General features: G+C 41.3%; 1 protein-coding gene across 1 annotated transcript; it reads right to left on the bottom strand.

The window, feature by feature from the left end:
- Positions 1-10,509: 10,509 nt before the first annotated feature.
- LOC107288070 (E3 ubiquitin-protein ligase UBR4-like) lies at positions 10,510-19,358 on the bottom strand. Its single transcript, XM_015816646.1, has 5 exons — positions 19,273-19,358; positions 18,928-19,167; positions 18,541-18,679; positions 16,986-17,032; positions 10,510-10,531 (listed from the first exon to the last, which is right to left on the bottom strand). Exons 1-5 carry the CDS (start codon positions 19,356-19,358, stop codon positions 10,510-10,512), a joined length of 534 nt encoding a protein of 177 aa, XP_015672132.1.
- Between the last annotated feature and the right edge of the window lie 1,257 nt (positions 19,359-20,615).

The following is a 20,615-nucleotide window of genomic DNA, read 5'->3' as shown; positions in this document are numbered from 1 at the left end:
ATGCCATTATACTGGTTCCTTACTGCCACCTGGCTTGTTCCGCGGCCTCATGGCAGTGGCATTGGCAGGAGGTAGCAAATGGCCCTTTTTTTTGGGTAGCAAATGGCCCTTTTTTTTTTACCGGTAGTCCCACAAACGTGGCGAAGGCTTAGAAGCGAATGGAGAAATGCAATGCAGCTGAAAGGCAGATTAGTAAAAACACGCTTGGGGGAGGAGGGCATCTGGGCGGGGGCAGCAACCTTACTCTGCGCAACTTCAGCAGGCAGAGGGAAGCAACTCCACCCCCCCACATGGCAACCTTATCCTGCACGGCTTTGGCAGGTCTCTGGCAGGCGGAGGAAGACAACTGGTCCGCCACCATGCTCTTGCCGCTGCGTTGCTTCTCCACTCCATGCACAGGCCCCACCTCACCCCCGCGTGCTTGAGGCCTACTGGTACCGGTACCGGCAAAAAGTAAGCCCTCCCCAAAGGTAAAACCTAGTCCTTACTTCAGAGCCCAAACTTTCGGGGAAACACGGTAATTCAGCAACATTTGGACTGTTACCAAGAAAATAATGCCTGAACTGATGGATTTTGCATGTTGTGATTACTGTTCTACCTGAGAGACTTTCCACCAGCTGACGGTCTAGAATGGCTTACAATGGAGCAAACACCATACAGTAACATTAGTTTGGGGGAAAAAATGTGTAAGTGACTTTTGGTGAAAAAAGAAATCAACTCTGATTACACATGGAATTTTGTAAACCAGTGTAGTTTCTGGTTAGTTAGATTTTAAGTAGTTTAAGTAGTGGTGCAAATGGCATTAGATAATAATTTAATAAATATTGACAGTATCTTTAATTTGAAGAGTGGAAACTATGGAAGAGGCATGAGAACTGTATGGCGTCGTAATGGAAATCTGTAAATTCCATTTCACTTTTGTTACATATTATACTTTTCATTTTTTTTACTATGAATTTATACTTCGAAGAACAGGTTTTTAATACAGAATTTTTGTTCCAATATAATTACTATTACCGTTAGTTTTTGCTTAAAATCATGGCTGATACCTGTTTTTCCTTTTAACAAACCAACTCACCATATATAAAGCTAATAGAAACTGGCGAGTTTTATGTATTTATGGTTTTTATGTTATTTTATGTTTTTAATGTTTTTATATTTGATGTACAGTACATAGATTGCTTTGGCCTAAGATTGGTGCAGCAAACAAGCTTTATGAACTAAATGAAGCATTTTTTTTTAAAAAAATGCATAATTTTATTTTCTTTATGGTAGTCCAGAAGGCCAATTTGCTCAGAAAAATCATCCAGCTCTGCATACAAATTCTCTTATGACTGATTTCTTAATCTTTTTTGTACCTGAATTCTGAGTATACTGTTGAATCTAACTCAAATGCAACTGAGAGTGAACTTTGAAAGACAGGACATCTACAAAACTGTGGTTTTTGTTAATTTATTGTATCATGCTGTATTATTCCTTTACCAATTTTAGTTTGTATTGTTAATGTTCAATGTAAATCTAGATGGACACTTTATTGATCTGTGGAGAGTTTGTATGATACATGTTTTTAATTGTTGATTTTTTTATCTACTCTTGGACATGGTTTTTTAAAATAAATTTTCCCTTTTTTGACCATCTTTTGCTTCATTTCCTATGATTTGAGTTTCCAAAATCTTTTTTATTGTACCAGATAAAGCTTAAATCTTTAAGGCTTAAATATTTTGTGTAGGCTATTGTTCAACTACTGACATTTTAAGAAGTGCTTAATTAAAAACTGTCTTGAAATGTGGCAAGCATACTTCCTAATTATGTAAGAGGTTTCATTTAATAAAAAGAATAAATATTTAATGGAAATCCTGCAAGCAAAGACACTTGAAACCGTGACGTTAAAATACATTTTGAAATAATTTTTTAATGATTTCTATAAGATTTTTTTTGAGCGCTTTGGAACTTTTTATAAAACAACTTTTCAGTGCAAGCAAGGACACAGTGAATGTATATTACAAGAATAGAATGGGGGGGGGGGTCATGAAAATTTCATGCTGAAATTACTTTCTTGGAAGTTTCTAAAACTCTTAATCTGCAGTAAATCTGCCTTCCTGCTTCCAAGTGGATGATAATGGCTGGATTAATTCTTATCTATTACTTCCTACACAACTGCAAGAATAGGCAGTCAATACTGTGCTTATTGAATTGTATCAAAACTCACAATTGTCTGAGGTTCAAAATATAACCTGGCAGGTATTCTTATCTGGGATTTTTGTTATCTACTCTAGAAGAACGGGTTGGATTTATACTGCCTTAAACACAGTAAATATCTTTAAAAATAGCTGAAGCTGTAGGTTACAGAAGTGCTGAGGGTTCTTTTAATTATTGCTAGACTTTACTCATAGAACTACAATTGTTCTTTCTGCAAGAGGAGGAAAGATAGTTCAAATAATTAAAATCCGTAAAATCGAAATACCACTGACTGGTGTCATTTAATTACACTACACATTAAGTCACAATTTTGGTTACTTTCATTGTAAAGAACTATTTCATTGAATAATCCACAATTGTCTAGAACAGTGTTTCTCAACCTTAACCATTTTAAGGCATGTGGACTTCAACTCCCAGAATTCCACAGCCAGCAATGCTGGCTGTGGAATTCTGGGAGTTGAAGTCCACATGCCTTAAAATGGTCAAGGTTGAGAAACACTGGTAGAATCTTACAATAGGCTAAATCCATTTTTGCAGCTTCTAGAACCTTTCAGACATTGTAAAAATTCAGAGGCAAAATGATGATCTTCAGTGGGAATATTTGATGATAAAAAAATTTAACCAATGAAATAACTCCACCAAGGGTCTTGGATTTCAAGGTACCTATTTTCTCTAAACTCCCAAATTCTTAAAAATAAAGCGGAAGATGTCCACTGTACCTCCTTTGATGACATCCTATTTATTGCCATGCTTCTTCCTCCTCTCGTGACCCTCAGAGTCTGAAAATAAGGAATAAGCAGTCTCTGACTGAAAAAGACCACCATAAACAATGGCTAAAAAGCATTGGTAGGTGGTGCGATAGGCCAGAAAAAAACTACACTGTGGATAAAACAATTCTCTATGCCTTGTTTACTTATACCAGAGGTCCCCAACCTTTTCGGCACTAGGGACCGGTTCTATGGAGAGAGGTTTTTCCACAGACCGGAGGGTGCGTGGTTTTGTGTGCTGCCTGTATCTCACTGATGGGGCTTTGCTTGTTTGTGCGGATCAGTTGCTGGCATGCCGTGGACTGGTATTGGTCCATGGCCCAGGGGTTGGGGACCCTTGACTTATACTACAATGCTTTGCAACCCTAACCATAACCTGTTTCACAGGCTTAACGTGTGCCAATTTCTAGATCATTCTCCTATTTGAACTATTATAATGTGCTTTATATGGAGTGTGCCCTTGAAGAGCTTTTGTAGCTGCAGCTGGTCCAGAATTCAAAAGCACAGGCAATTCTGAGTATTTCACAATGCACCCATGTAACACCTCTGCTCTGGATCCCAGTGGCCTTCTAGATGCAATTCAAGCTGTTGGTTATTGCTCAGAGAGGCCTGTTTGGTGCAGGGCCAGGTTATTTGCAGGCCTACTTGTCTCTGCTGCCAAAACTAGCAGAATTGGAATGGTCTATGTCAGGGGTAGGCAATCTTGGCTCTTTTATGACTCGTGGACTTCAACTCCCAGAATTCCTGAGCCAGCATGGCTCAGCTTGGAAACCTCTCCCTTTCCCCTCAGCATGGCTGGCTCAGGAATTCTGGGAGTTGAAGTCCACGAGTCATAAAAGAGCCAAGTTTGCCTACCTACCCCTGGTCTATGTCCTATCAGATAAAATAATCTTGGGAGGCCTAGGAGTCATGCCTTCTCTGTTGTTTCACTGCCCTGTGGAGGAGCATTCTCCCAGAGATCCAGATGACCCTGACTTGCTGGGTCTTTCATAAGGTTTAAAGATCTGAATGTTCCCACAGGCAACTGGGCCAAGAACCCATGAACTCATGTGAGTGCTTTGTAATGATATGGCTCTTTGATCCCAAGTGTATGATACAATATACACTTTTTAAAAATGATTTTTGGAGTGATGTTAGACTATTGCTTTCAATCTTGTATGCCTTTGAGGTCACCTTGATAACAGAGCTGGCTATTTAAATCACTTAAATAAATATTAAATAAAACTAAAACTTAAATATTTCACATTTTTACATACAGTAGAAATTTCAATGTCTCTATTGCTTCCACAATGTAGCTAAATGGGAGATATAGAATTGATTTTCTTTCCCACAAGAACTATTTATGCATAGAAGTTAGAAATACATCAACCTACACATGTATTGTTTTTGAATAATAATAAAATAAAATCTCCCTCCCTTCCTGCTAAGTGCTTCTTCTGACATTTGTATGCTTTGTGTTGTTTTTATGTTTGCATATGGAAGATTTAAAATTTCTTACAATGTTCCATAAATTTTCACTGACATTTATCATAAGCAAAAGTGACATTTTCAATCCTGATTTAACAAGTCATGGGGGATTCTGTAAAGAACCAGACTTGTTATTCTTATAGCTGTCATATAAACAGAAGGATTTAATCATTAGGACTGAGAAAGGTAGCTAGCTTTAGATAGTTCAGGCACTAATGTATACTTTCAGCTCCTGGGTTAGGACCAGACCCAAGATAGAAATGGAAACAGGATCTTTAAGATCTGTTTGCCTTTTTTAATTTCTGGGTAATTGGTTTTAGTCCCAAACTGGAAATATTTCCTCACATTCAGTGGGAATCCACTGTCCCAATCTATTATTTCGTTCTTTTTCATTCACATGATTTAAAAATAGTAAAGAGTAGAGGAGTTAACTATATGTCATATCACTTGATGAATTTGATAAATTTGATCTGGGGGGGGGGGAAACAGATTGAGCTCATGGCTCTTCACTTGCAGGGTGCCTCAGGGTAGAGTAGAGTAGAGTTCTCACCCCTTCTGTTTAACATCTATTTGAAACTATTTCGGCCCTTGCAGAAGGTGTGGGACGGCCGTGGAAACTGGAGCGAGTGAGGAGGGTACCACAACCAGGGGAGGTGGCGTGCTTGCTGGCATCCATCAGATTGGACTGGGAGCAGCCAGGGCCTTATCTCGTCCTTGAATCTGACCCCAGAAGAGAAAATGTCGGGATGGAGGTAATCCCAGAGGTAATCTCCATGAAGAGATCGGAATGTTACTGACTTCCCAGTGAGGTTGAAGGACCAGATGTTTTGGGACAAGTAGGTCCTGCCATCCCTGTCATACCGCCTGTTACAGGGGAAGAGACTGAGGGCGAGGTTTCCATAGATCGGTTCTACCTGAAGAACACACACTTCATCCCAGAGTGGCCGGAGAGGGCTATAGGCCAACCATGTGATCCCTGTCACTCTCTAGCTCCCAGGATGCCACCAAGGAGAACTTGGGACATCTGTGGGGTGTTGTGCGGCAATCGGGGGCCCCACCCAGCCAATCACCTGAGTACAGGGTTTGGCTGCTCTGTCCAGATGATTGGTGCTCTGTGTCAATCAGCTATGTGCTCTGCTTCACTCTCTAGCCTTCAGGATGCCCTCAAGAGCCTAGAATGTCAGATACTGCATGGTGATCAGGGGCCCCGAGACACCCATGCTGCTCAGCTGATAGTGCCAATTGGCATGATTGCACAATTGACGTTGTTCTCTCCCCGCTACATAAGGTTATATTAATGTAATCTTGTAAGTCTGGAAGTACTTTTTCCTTCGTCTCCTTTTACTCTCTGAAAACTAGGGAGGGTCCCTTCTGAAACGCTTCCCATGCCTCCCCTTGTTCTGTGAGCTATCTTCTGCTGGGTTTTGACTGCAATAAAGTTTTTAGAGTTCGAATCAAATTGCACCAAGCACCAACTCATCTTTCTCACCAAAGTGGTACCTATTTATCTACTTGCATAGAACATAGTTTTGAACTGCTAGATGGGCAGAAGCTGAGGCGAGTGAGGGAGCTTACCCTGACACCCAGTGTTAGGACTCGAACCACAGGAACAGAGACCATCTCCAATGTCATTAAGCCACTGAACTACAGCACCTCTTGTATTCAAAACAAACCCATTCATTACACAAATAAAGAAAATCTCTTAAGAGCCTCTGCTTGTAAAGTAGGGTAGAGAGGAATTGGAATGGAGGAAATTCAAAGAAAACTGGAAGTGAAGCATTTGGAATCTTTTTAGCAAATTGCCATTGTTTCTCAACATTGGTCCAGTGAGCTCAGTATTATTGAGCTGACTGGTATCAGCTCTCCAGGATGTGATAGAAGTTCCTTTCCCAGCTATTTTAGACTGAACTACCTCGAAGGGCTAACTCAGGTCACAAAGCACAACCAAGTCAATGGGGAAGCCAGATTCACTTAACATCAGTGTTCCTAACTTAACCTCTGCAGTGATTCACTTAACAACTGTGGAAAGAAAGGCCATACAAAGGGGCAAAATAGAAGTAGTCCTCAATTTACAACAGTTCATTTAGTGACCGTTCAAAGTTACGACAGCACTGAAAAAAATGACTTACGACCATTTTTCACTGCCGACCGCAGCAGCATCTCTATGGTCACATGATGAAAATTCAGATCCTCGGCAACTGACTCATATTTATGATGGTTACAGTATCCTGGGATCACCTGGTCACCTTTTGCGACCTTCAACGGGGAAGCCATATTCATTTAACAACAGTGTTATTTAACAACTGCAGTGATTCACTTAACAATTGTGGAAAGGTCATAAAACGGGGCAAAATTCACTTAACTGTCTCACTTAGCAACAAAAATTTTGGGCTCAATTGTGGTCGTAAGTCAAGGACTACCTGTAGTCCCATCTTTACGGAAATCTTACGTTAACACAATCTTGCAAGAAGCATTTCTGTCCTCCTTTACTTTTACTTTCCAGAAAGCTAGGGAGGCATGTGGACTTCAACTCCCAGAATTCCACAGCCAGCAATGCTGGCTGTGGAATTCTGGGAGTTGAAGTCCACATGCCTTAAAATTGTCAAGGTTGAGAAACAGTGTCTATGGCCTGGGATATCTCTGTCATTTGCTGCTTGTCCAGTCTGTGGTTTTTCCTTCCTGTCTTTTAAGATCATTCCCACATACACAGTAGGTTAGAAGTGGATTGTATTGTGAAGATTTTGTATTTGTAGTTGCAGTTTTTATGCAGAGGGTTCCTGAGACCTGAAAATTATTTCTAGGATTAAAAAAAAAATGTGAAAGTCTGGTCTAGAATTTTTTCATTGCCATTTCATTTTCACTTTCTTGCATTTTCAAAAACATACCCCAAAGGGTAACTCTTTTGTAGCCGTTATTTGCAGGGCAGTTGCAAAAGAAATAGTGTTCTAGTGCAGTCTCGATTTTCTTATATTAAAGGAAATTGTGATCTCACTTCTAGGTAACTGTGAGTCCTATTATAGGAAGCAGTTATTTACCTTTCTTATAAAAACTGAATAAAATGCATGTTGGTTGTATGATTATCTGAGCCGAAATGTGTGAGAAGAAAGTCTAACCAGCTCTCAAGTTCTAGAAGCTGGTGGAATTATTCACTTTGGCCACAGTGGGGTGCTGATTGTACATATTTGAACAAACAGGCATTCCTAACAGAGTTTGTGTCTTCCTGTCTGTGTGTGCATGCGCATGCCTATTTTTAATTACCCCCCCCAAAAGTAAAAAAAAAAAAGTCATTTTCAATACAGGGCTTAAATGGAAGATTAGAAACGGTGCCATTTGTTGCCATGGAGACAAATACCCTATAGAGTGAGAAAGCTGCCTTAGTATACATATTTATGAATCTCTTCAATAGTTACTCAGCACTGGATTGCTATCATTACTATTGATGATAAGAAGGTGCATTATGCTAGAGGAATTATTTTAGGTCAGTTCATAGTTTAGACATATAGTTAATCAAAAGGCTTTCTGGCACGCTCACAAACAATCTTACCAAAGTGAATCTCTCTGTCTGAACCTACTCTCAGATATTTATCCAGTCTCTCTCTCTCTCTCTCTCTCTCTCTCTCTCTCTCTCTCTCTCTCTCTCTCTCTCTCTCCCCCCCTCTCTGTGTTTGTGTGTGTGTATGTGTGTGTGTGTGTGTGTAAAGGAGTGAGGATGGGGACGATGTTAATATTTCTAAGCACTTGAGGACCTCATATGGGGCAGTGCTGATTGGGAAGAGGTATCTTTTTTTAAAAAAAATTGAACAACCCTGTTTTAGGTTTTTTATATGTTTCCACATTGAAAATGACAGTAACAAAAATACCAAGGAAAACGTGGAGCCTTCTGATAAATCAACATGAGTTATCTCATGTCTTCCACTTGTGTGAGCAACGAATTCCACAATTTCATAAAATATTAGAAGGTAAAGGTTGGGAAACATCACTTGCAGATAATTTAGTCCAACCCTCTGCCTGGTGCCAGAATCCACAGCTAAAACATCCCTGATAGATTGGCATGGTTTCTACTTGATAAATTCATGTTGACTCCTCCCAAAAATGCATTCTTTTTTAATGCTCACAAACTAACTCAATAATGGAACTCAATAATGTGTTCCAGAGAAGTATCAAATCTGATCCCTAGTTACCTGGGTCAACTTTCTTCTCATTTTCAAAGATAGAAACTGCATTTGCCCTTCTTCAATATTCTGGCATGATGCCTGTTCTATGAAGGGGGCCCCAAGGTGACACCCGCCAGTCCTTCAAGATTCTGATTTAATCAGTCTGGTTCTAAAGACAAACTCATTCATGATATAGTAGCCAGGTGCTCACCAACCATCTTATTGCTTATTTTAAGTTGGGGACTTTGCAAGTTTGGCTGAGTTTGTTTTCAAACAAATGTTTGTGTTGTTGAAGCCTCCAATTATTACTATGAATCCCTTCATAAGAGTTCTGTATCTAGTCCTTGGGGGCATTATTCATATCTCCTGTTTGATTTGGCAGTCAATAGCTTTCCACCCCGGGCTCCAGCCACACATACAATAATATCACTGTTTTTCCCCCCTTTCGGTCTATCTTACTCAAACGATTTTTACTGGATTCTCAAATTCCTGGATGTATACACATGTGTGTTCTGTCTTCATATAACAGTCCTTCCCTTTTATCAGGCCCATTTCTATTCTATTCTTTCAATCCTTGCATTCCACTCATAAGTTACATTCACAGGTTTCATTAATGATATACTGAATGATAAATCCTATACAACTATCCTTGACTTACAACAGTTCGTTTAGTGACCGTTTGAAGTTGCAAAAGCACTGAAAAAAGTGTCTTATGACCATTTTTCACACTTATGACCTTTGCAGCATCCCCTTGGTCACCGGATTCACTTACCAACTGTGTTACTAACTTAATGACTGTGTCAAGAAAAGTCGTAAAAAGTGGCAAAATTCACTTAACAACTGTCTCACTGAGCAGCAGAAAATTTGGGCTCAATTGTGGTCATAAGTCAAGGACTACCTGTATGCCTTCCTGTATTAAAAATCAAATTTTTGCTCTTTGTTCCCCATAGTTCAGACTTTTTTTAAAACACCATACAAATACTGGAAACCTTGAGTTATATTACTTAACTTATATCTACATACTCAGTATTGCATACTTTCACATTCAGGTTATTTCAACTCTGTTTTTATTCATTTTCTCACAGAAGCCATAGTATTTTTGTAAATAATACTGTAAAATACTGTATTTTTAATATACACAAACATCTCATAATTGGTCCTATTAGGCCCCTAATGTTTGACTAAGGATGTTGGATATAAATGTGGACTTGGTAATAAGAACACCTTAAGCTGATGTTCTGAGCTATGTGGTGCACCTGTGGAAAAATATTATTTTCAATCCTTCAATAAAATAAATAGAGTTGGTCATAATTGACATACAAGTGCCATGTACAAAACAGCACAAACAGTTGGTTGGTCCTACTGGTGAGGAATGATAGTACAACTTAATATAATACATTGGTCTTCAATAAATAGCTTGGTGAACGTGACCAAGATTTTACTACATCTTCTGCTCAGAAAAATCCATGCTGCCGTCTCTAACTACACTCTGCTGAATTCTGTTCTCTGCTGTTCTCATCAGTTTCTTCTATAGCTTCACTCACCTCTTGTCAACAGATGAACTCTGTTTATGTTGCTTTTCTTATTTTGTTATTTGCATAATTTCCAGTGATGGGATTCAGCCAGTTCACACCACTTCGGCAAAACCGGTAGCTAATTTTTTGTTGCCCAGGCCCAGAATGGATTTCTGGAAGTGGCATCCACACAGAGAACCGGTTGTTCACATATTTGAATCCCACCACTGATAATTTCCTTTTAATAGTGAAAGTAAAATATATAATGTCTGGGTATGATATTGCTACTGCTTTTAAGGCTTTCCTTCTGAAATAACAGTCTTAAATTTAGACTTTTAATGGAATCCTTTTACTTATTTGCTTATTTACTTATTATTTACTTGTTTTATCATCCTAGAAATCCAAAACTTATTTACACAGCTTCAGTAACCTGCAGGGTTAAAAATAATACAAAAGAAGTGACCAAATACAAGAAACAGTACAATAGTTGTATAAAACCTAAAAGTTAAGACATTTAGACTTTGGATTTTGACCACCATTCTTTCTTGAAGATATAATTAGGTGTACCATTGTACTCTAACGACTGCACTCAACATATGACTGAGGGTGAGCTATGGGTCTTATGGAGAATAAGATAAGCAGAATAATTTGCAGTCTAAAAAAAATTGCCCCTGCATTGACTTGATTCATACATGATACTAAGTCATAATGTGGTTTGTTTGCTTTTGGCATTGTAATAGGAAAGTTATAGAAATAATAGGAAAACCAAGTAATTATGAGTTTCTCAGACAATCATAGCTAAACAAAAATCTTTGACTTTCATTAAACATTGAGTCAAAATATTATCTAGCTCAGCAGCCCCCAACCTTTTGGGCACGAGGGACTGGTTCCGTGGAGAGGTTTTTCCGTGGACCAGAGAGGGCGTGGTTTCGTGTACTGCCTTTATCCCACAGATGGAGCTTTGCATGTTTGAGCAACCAAGTTTCTGGAATGCTGTGGACTGATACTGATCCACGGACTGGGGGTTGGGGACCCCTGATCTAGCTCATAATGTCACCTTCTATTTGAAGAAAGAGCAATAAGCAAACTTGTACACCATACCTTCTCATCTGCTATTGTCTAAATTCATGTTGCCTGGGAATTACAGATTTTGTAAAGTGCATCCTACAAAGGAAGCTAACTTATTTTAACTTTCTGTTGCTTGGAAGAGAAATCTTTTTCCACTCCAATTAGAGATACTACACATATCTGGAAACTTTTGTGTACTGTTCTATTGCACTATGACCTGTCTACAATTTTGGGACCCCAGTGCTTTATCTACATCAAAGAAACCTGAGCCAGGAAAAAAATAATCACAATTTAGCATGCCAATGTATTTTGCATTTTGAACTTTCCTTTGGCTGCTGCAATTTTATTTTGGCAATTGTATATACATTTAAAAAATTATCTTGGCAGATTTAAGAAGTCTCTTTCCGGTGAATTTAAGATTATTGTTAGATAGAATACTTCTATTTAAATGCTGTGCTTGTAGGATAGAAATAAAAAATCTTCACGGATATCTGGTTAACAAATATGCTGAACAATTGGAATAGAGCAAGTCCACACTGTTCATGGTAGAAGATTCTTAATGTCTGGACTTCTGGTTTTGCGTCGTGGCGAGATGGGACGTAGGAAGGCAGAGCTCTGCCTTTCACGCCCGATTTAGTCCTGCCGGGAGCCCTGAAAAGGGCCTAAAGTTGCCCCGAAGAGGTGATGAAGAAGGAGGGGTGCCTTATCAATCATGGAGAGATGGCAGTCTCTCCTTTCAATCCAAGGAAAGCCCTCTAAACTGGCAGGGTAAAGATTGGCCACACCTCTGTTGCCGGCCATTAGCTGCTGACAACTGAAGAACAAAGCTTTAATTAGCACATTGTAAACAGCATGTTTGGACTGGGTGAGAATATTGATCCTTTCTTTACTATTTTACAACTGAATTTCCTGGGAAAGGCTCCCAAGAAGCCTAAAACCTCCAGATGTGAACGGAAGCGGCATTTTAAATTTGTTATGGAGAACAGAAATAATACTGAAGTGAAAGTAATACAAAGCTACAGTTTTGATAAATCTGAGAACTGAGATAATTGTTAAGATTTTCTCTTTGAAAAAAATTATTGAGGTGAAATATAAGAAATCAACCCTTTTTTAAGAGTGGAAAATGGACTTTGAATGACATCTAGTGGTGGATTTGAGTACAGCACTATAACTAGTTCCTTGGCTGCTTGGTACAGCTGGCAAGAAAGAAAAATATTTTGGCATATTTATCATCCTGACCTTCTTGGATTATAAATACCTACTGAGCTTGGACTTTTAATTTTAAAAGCTAGTGGAGAGAAAGAAAAAATTGACTTTTGAATATGTCTGGCTGCAGGGAGGTTGAACATTTTGAACACTTGGAACATTGTGGATTACAACCTTGCCTGACTGATAATTTTCAGGATACTTGAGACAAAGGATTATTATAAAATATTGCTATGAGGACTGGATTATAAAGGCTATATATAAAGACCAGAAAACTAGAGGAAATTTTGTTCCACTCTTACTGAGACTGGTGATACCAGAGAATTTCTAGGAATGATGCCTCAAGAAAAAACAAATACCTTTCAGAAGGAAATACTCTCTATGTTACAACAAATCCATCAAACAATTGTTGTACAAAAAGAGGACATAAAAAGAAACCATAATGAGGCTAAAAATAACCTAGATGATATAAAGGACCAAATCTCCAAATTGAAGCTACAACTGGAAAACTCCCAGACAATGACTACAAAGTATGAACAAATAAACCAGAAATCAGAGGATGAAGCAGAAGAAATGGATCTAGAGATGGAGTAGATAGGAGAAGAGAAATATGGACTGACATATACAAATAAAATACTGCAAGACCTACCTATAACAATGAAAATACAAAAGACAAGGAAGAAAATTCTAGAAAATGGAACATAGAGCGGGCAGGGGAAATGTCTAGGGAATGTGGATGGGAGGAGTTCCCCCCCAAAATACTCTACCCAAATTGTCTTTCTCATGCCAAGCAGCTTGCACAAAAATAGAAAGAAAATGTTGGGGCGATTTAATTGCCTTGGCCTGGAAAGCTACTTGGCAAAGAAAGAAAGCGAGAGTTAGACTTAAAAAACAGAGGATTTGATCTATCAGAGGGGCACTATCTGTTTAATATACCTATCTGAATATGATTAAAAGAACTGATGACCCTTAGATATAACTATATTTTTATAATGGAAGATATGATTTAGAATTAAAATAACATTTTGTTTTTCTTCTTTTGATATGGGAAATTTGAAAATAAGAGGAGGATTGTATGAATAAATTTTTTTAGCTATATAAATGTAAGTAATATTGAGAAAATCATAACTGATAAAGATACTGTAAATATTGATGGGAAATCAAACTTTAATAAGAGCTCAAAAACAGGATATTGACTTATGAATTGATATTATTCTTATTTCCATAATATTAGTAAAATATGATGAAGATGTCTATATCTAATTTTGTATATATCAATAGTACTAAGAATTGTAATTGTTTAATGAGGGGAAAAGGGAAAATATGGTGAAGAAAGGAAGATCAAGGAAAAAATACTGGAGTGTACAGTACTGAATAGATTTATATTGAAGAAGTTAATGTTAATATGTAAACCCAGACAACGTGTTGTTTACTAAGCTTTAAAGATTGTAATTTTAAAAAATCAATAAAACTTATAAAAAAAGATTTTTAATGTCTAATTCTTTTTAATACTAAAATCTGAAACTTATGAACTGGGAAATAAAATAGGTTTATCCAAAAATATGGTATTAATTCCAATCACATTTTCTATTGATATCTACATGCCATTTTGAACTCACCTGCTCTTATAATATCACAGCATTTTTCAATTTCACTTTGTTAAGAAATCTTGCCTACAATGTTGGAACCAATATTCTTCTGTGTGACAAGCAACTAGTTGAGTGAAATATATATATGCATGCATGCATGCATGCATGCATGCATGCATACATACATACATACATACATATATACTACTAGGAATGAAGATCAACAGGAATTCTGAATGATCAGTGGAGTTCATGAATTTACACATAATGAGTGATGTGGCAAGAAGCAACTTTAAAAGAGAAATATTTAAAAATGACAGAGATGAAAAGAAAATGCCTAAGATGCTCAGCTATAGTTGCTGCAGTGAAAAGGTTACTCTTGTTTTCCTTTTTTCTTTGTATTAGGATTCCCCAATTCCAGCTGGGCACACAGCATGAAACCCTTCAGTAGCGGTTAGGAAAACAGAGTTCATGGCTGTAGCATTTGAAATTTCATTGCCTAGGCCTAAGGACATTGCTCATACTATAATAAAAGCAAGCAAAGGAACTGTCTTCTCAATTGGGTAAGCAGAATGACAGATAGTATGTCTGACCTGATGGTTAGTCAGAATTCTAGAGGGAGTGAGAAGAAGAGGCTGAGAAAGTGTTTATTTGCTGATGCTCTGATTATTAAATGTTTCTTTCAAGGGAGTCTTGCTGAGAAGAAAATGCTCTTTATTTTCTTTGGCCCCCTTTAATGACAGCTATGGAAATAAGCCTTCTGTCAATGCCTAAACCAAGTCCTTGGATTTTCCTTTCTTCCAATACTCTGAAACACAGTGGCCTAGACTGCATGGCCATTATACAATCTGTAAGAATGGAATATTTCTCTACTTTTAAGAGCACAAGAATGGGCAGAATATATGGCTAATAAAACAAAGAACTTTAGGGTTCGTCAGAGCTGGAAGAGGTGTTTCTCTACAATGATGCTTTGAGCAAAACGGACCATGGATGCAGATCAAGGTGCCAGTCTTCCTGCCCTCCTCTTTTTTTCCTGGCATCATTTTGCTGGACCTCCTCCCTCCTCAGATGCTTGCAGTGTCATACACCAATCTCTCTCTCCACCACCTCTCATGATATCCCTTTCTAAAAAGCAGCAGCTCAGGCAAAATGATTAGAATTAATCAAAAAATTATTCTGATTTGCCTCTTCCCATCAAAATGGTTGGTCACAAGGTGGGACCTAAACTACTATCTTAAAATTTCCCCACCTCTTTGATGCAGAGCACAGCTTGTCCCTCCTTCTGGATTCTGAAACTATGCCCCAGAAGCTGTTTTGTGGATTTCTTTGAATCAGAGATAGGGTGAGAGGTATATGAGATTTTCATTCTGACTCAACTGAGTTTTAAATACCCTGAATTTCATTTGGTGTTTTCAGAACAACCTTCTCCTCTCTTTGTTTACTCATAATTGGAATATGAGAAACCATCCCAGATTTTTTTACTCAGTGTCTCTGGTTTACTACAGCTATGGCCAGGCTCACCTATCTTGACATCTTATTTCCCTCTGAATTAAAGATTTCCATGATTGTGGGATGGGATTTGCAGTGAGCACAGTACACACATATTGTGAAAGCTGAAATCAATCGTGAAATTAATTTTCCCATGACATGTTTTGGCTTCCAATATTAATCTTAAAAGTGATATGAATATAAAGGAATTCTAATGTCGCTCCCTGAGAGAATGTTTTCAACACTATGATAAATGGAAGCATAAAATAAGCAAATCACTGTTTCAGAGATGCAGTATTAAGCTTTCAGAAGTATCCCAGTATTAAATAAAATAACCAACAAAAAAGAGTAGTTTTTATTCTGACAGTAAAACCATCATAAGTAGTTTTGTCACTATCCTACAAATGCACCTCCTCAATCCTGAGTGAGTGGAAATGTGTTGATGGAAAGACCTTCTGTTTTTCTAAAGACATTGTGCTGTGTTTTTTACCCCACAGCTTTTCCATTGAAAATGAATTCTGGGGCTCAATACTAGTGAAACTAAGACCTGCTTGTTACAAAAAGTGACAAAAATGGATCCTGTGATTAAGGCTAAATATGTATGTAAGGTGAAAGGACTGAAGAGTTGTACTTATTTTATCTATCTTTTCCTTTCTTCTAGATTAATATTCTTGTGCAGGTTTTTTTTGTGTGTGTGTGTATGAGACAGAGGGAGGGAAGGAAAGAAGATCTAAGAGGCTCCTTTTAACTATTGGCATTCTAAAAACATAAACCCTAAACCAGTGATGGCGAACCTTTTAGAGACTGAGTGCCCCAAAACCACCCCGCTCTCCTGCCCACCCCACCCCGTGCCCCACCCGCCCACAGGGCCACCCACCACTTCCACGGCCCAGTGCAGCAGATCGCCCAGGCGGCCCTGCAGTGCCATGGCAGCCACGCTCTTTGCCCATGCCCCGCAGCATCATCTGTGTGTGATGGGCCGTGAAGGCAGAGTCTTGTCCCTGCTGCCCAGCTGCCATGTCCTTGGCTGCGCTGCTCCACGCTGGCTGCGCCCAGGGGTGACTCTCCTCTGGGGGGGCTGCTGAGAGGAGGGGGGCGTGGGGGGGAGGTGGGGCGGGGGTGACAGTGCATGTGCCCATGGAGAGAGCTCTGACTGCCGCCTCTGGCATGTTTGCCATAAGTTTGCCACCACTGCCCTAAACTCTGCTTGACACAGGCTTTATTTTTCTGTTTTCAGTGAACAGAACTTTAGTTTCTTGAATGAAACATTCCTATCCTCCTCTTGTTTTAAGGATGTTGCTTTTATGTGTTCTCTGCAGTGATATTATATATTTTTTTAACTTGAAGTAAATAATAATAATAATAATAATAATAATAATAATAATAATAATAATAATAATAATAATAATAATAATAATAATAATAATAATAATAATAATAATAATAATAATATAATAATAAAGTTGGAAGTGGCCTTGGAGGTCATCTAGTCCAATCCCCTGCTCAGGCAGGAAACCCTATACCATTTCGGACAAATGGCTGTCCAGTCTCNCCAGGAGGGTGTTGATGTTGGTCACCGCCTGGCGGGGGAAAACGACGCAGCACCCCGGTTATGTATGTGTTTAACTACACAACCCTGGGCTCCCGAGGCCTCTGGGACAGCAACATTCCTGCCAGCCTCCGTATGAAACAGGTCTCTACGTCAGGGGTCTTCCCAACCTTGGCAACTTTAAGCCTTGTGGACTTCAACTGCCAGAATTCCTCAGCCAGCTTTGCTGGCTGAGGAATTCTGGGAGTTGAAGTCCACAAGTCTTACAGTTGCCAAGGTTGGAGACCCCTGCTCTAGATAATAAGCTTGGGGATCAAGCAGCGCTCTGCTCCCAGGCAGTGAAGGGAGCCTCTCTACCTCGCTCCAACGTCCGGCAACGTCCAGCAGGCCACGCTCTTCCTCCCACCCAACCCAGGCAGTGGCACGCTCCCAGTTTGAGCACGACCCCCGAGCTTCCGGTAACAGGGAAAGCCCCCCAAGGGGCTAAGATGGAGAGTGGAACTCTATTTTTGGAGTTCCTGAAATAGTCCTCGATTTACGGGGACCCCAACATTTCCGCTGCTAAGTGAGACGCTGGTGAAGTGAGTTTGACCCCATTTGACGACTTTGCTTGGCACGGGCGTTAAAAGCGAATCGCGGCAGCCGATCAGTTAGTAACCCGGTTGGGTTAAGCGAACCTGGCTACCCCCCCTCGAAGGTGGCAAATGGGGGGGTCACGTGACCCTGGGACATAGCAACGGTCGTTAAGTATGAACCGGTTGCCTGGCGTCTGGATTTAGATCCCGGGACTGTGGGGAGGCTGCAAAGGTTGTAACTGTGAAAAACGATCGTAAGTCCCTTGTCTCAGGGCTGTTATCACTTGGGTCGCTAAACAAGCAGTTGTAAGTCGAGGAATACTTGTAAAGCATTGGGGGATGGGTGGGTAGAATAGACTCTCTAAAGGGGGACAAAGGTGGTTTCCTGGGGGAAGTGAGGCCACAAAATCTCCCTCCTCCCCAAAAGGCAGGTCTCCTCCTCCTCCTCCTCTTTCCTCTCCTTCTCTTCCTTTTCTCCCTTCTCCTCTTCCTCCTTTCTGTTCTTTTTCCTCCTCCTCTTCCTTCTCCTTTTCCTTCTTCTCCTCTTCCTCCTCCCCTTCCACCTCCTCCTCCTCCTCTTCCTCCTTCTCCTCTTCCTCCTCATTCCTCCTCCCCTTCCACCTCCTCCTCTTCCTCCTTCTCCTCTTCCTCCTCCTTCTCTTCCTCTTCCTCCTTTTCCTTCTTCTCTTCTTCCTCCTCCTCCTTCTCCTCTTCCTCTTCCTTTCTCTTCTTCCTCTTCCTCCTTCTCCTCTTCGTTTTCTTCCTCCTCTTCCTCCTCCTCTCCCTTACTCCTCCTTCTCCTCTTCCTTCTTTCTCTTCCTCCTTTTCCTTCTCCTCTTCCTCCTCCTCTTCTTCCTCTTCCTCCTTTTCCTTCTTCTCCTCTTCCTCCTCTTATTCCTCCTCCCCCCTTCCTCCTCCCCCCCTTCCACCTCCTCCTCTTTCTCCTCCTCCTGCTGCCCCTGACCTTCTTCCGGTCCTCTTCGTTCTCGATGGGGTCCACCGCGCAGCACGGTTTGGCAAACAGCATGAAGTCGAAGCGGGCGTATTTGCAGAAGCCGCAGGCGTTGCAAAGGAAGGGGTCCTTCTCGTCGTAGTTGATCGACCTGGGAATCAGCAACAAGGGGTGTGTATGTAGGTGTGTGTCTGCTGAAATCTCATCCTCGCTCCCCAAAAGAGATGCCTCGGATGTGGGAAACCCAAACCTCCTTCCAGGGCCGGGCGTGGGACTTTGGAAAGCGAGGCCCAGCTCAACAGCAAAGATTTCTGTGGCTGTGGGGAAGAGGGTCCCCCGAGGCTCCCTGGGGGAGGGGGAGGGAGGAAGGAAGGAAGGAAAGGGGCTAGGCTGACCCACCGGCACTTGTGGCACTGGTAGACGTTCTCCCCGCAGTTCCCGCAGACCCCCGGGTTGGCGGGCACGGAGGCGCTGCATCGGGGGCACTGCAAGGTTTCCGTGGAGGCCTGGTAGTTCTCGTAGAAATCGGCAAACTCGATCATCACGTTGGAGGCCACGATGGGCAAGGGGAGGTCGATCTTCACCTCCGTCTGCCCGGGGGTCAGCTGGACCTTCTTGGCTTTGTGCCAGCGGGCTGGCCTAAAGGGGGCAGAAGCAGAGGGAGGCCCGCCATGAGAACCAGGCACAGAGGCCGAGTTCTGCTGCCCGCCTCCGCGCCCGGGAAACACTACGCGTTCCTGCTACCCTCGCGTGGAAAACACCCTCTGAAATGAGACCAGCCGGGGAGCATCAGGAATGAAGGCATCCCCCCCTCGAATGAACAGAACCATCGAGGCTCCATGGGGAGGAGATGGAAGAAGAAAGGCAAGTTCGTCTTGTGTGGGCAAAGGAGCTTGGCCAAAACCAGAAGGGAAACATCCAGGAGGAAAACGGCAGCTTGTGGTTGAGAAGCATGTCTGTCTATCATCTATACCAGGGCTCTTCCAACTTGGCCCTTTGATGACTGGTGGACTTCAACTCCCAGAATTCCTCAGCCAGGCACACATGCCTGGCTAAGGAATTCTGGGAGTTGATGTCTACAAGTCATAAAAGGGCCACGTTTGAAGACCCCTGATCTATATCTATCATGTCTGTCTGTATCTGTCTGTCTCTCTATATATATCTATATCATTTATCTATATCTTATCATCTATTTCTACCTATCTCTTTCTATCATCTATTTTCTATATCTATTTCTATCTAATATGTATATATATCTTATCATCTGTATCTTTCTCTCTTTCCTATCATCTATATCTTATAATCTATTTCTCTTTCTATCATCTGGGTCTGGATGGGGAGGAACAGACTCAGGCTCAACCCTTCCAAGACCGAGTGGCTGTGGTTGCCGGCGCCTCGGCATAGTCAGCTGACTCCATCGCTGACTATAGGGGGCGAAATTTTGGCCCCCTCAGAGAGGGCCCGCAACTTGGGTGTCCTCCTGGATCCACGGCTGACATTGGAAGATCATTTGTCGGCCGTGACCAGGGGGGCGTTCTATCAGGTCTGCCTGATTTACCAGTTGCGTCCATTTCTGGACCGGGACGCTTTGCGCACAGTCACTCAAGCTCTCGTCACCTCCCGCCTGGACTACTGTAATGCTCTCTACATGGGGCTCCCTTTGAGGAGCACCCGGAGACTTCAACTGGTCCAGAATGCGGCCGCGCGGGCGGTGTTAGGAGGGACTCGTCGCTCCCATGTAACACCGCTTCTGCGCGAGCTGCACTGGTTGCCAGTGGTCTTCCGAGTGCGCTTTAAGGTGTTAGTTACCACCTTTAAAGCGCTTCATGGCATCGGACCTGGTTACCTCCGAGACCGCCTTCTGCCACAGATTCCCTCCCATAGACCTGTACGCTCCCACAGAGTGGGTCTCCTCAGGGTGCCGTCGGCCAAACAATGTCGGCTGGTGACCCCCAGGGGGAGGGCCTTCTCTGTGGGTGCCCCCACCCTCTGGAACGAACTACCCCCCGAGATCCGGACGATTCCGGATCTCCTTACCTTCCGCCGTGCCCTCAAGACATGGCTTTTCCAGCAAGCGGGCCTGACCT

Source organism: Protobothrops mucrosquamatus, unplaced genomic scaffold, assembly GCF_001527695.2.
Source record: "Protobothrops mucrosquamatus isolate PMUCROS unplaced genomic scaffold, P.Mucros_1.0 scaffold473, whole genome shotgun sequence".
Classification (NCBI taxonomy): domain Eukaryota; kingdom Metazoa; phylum Chordata; class Lepidosauria; order Squamata; family Viperidae; genus Protobothrops; species Protobothrops mucrosquamatus.
The sequence above is the reverse complement of the archived record's forward strand: the minus strand, read 5'-3'. Positions and strand labels throughout refer to the sequence as shown.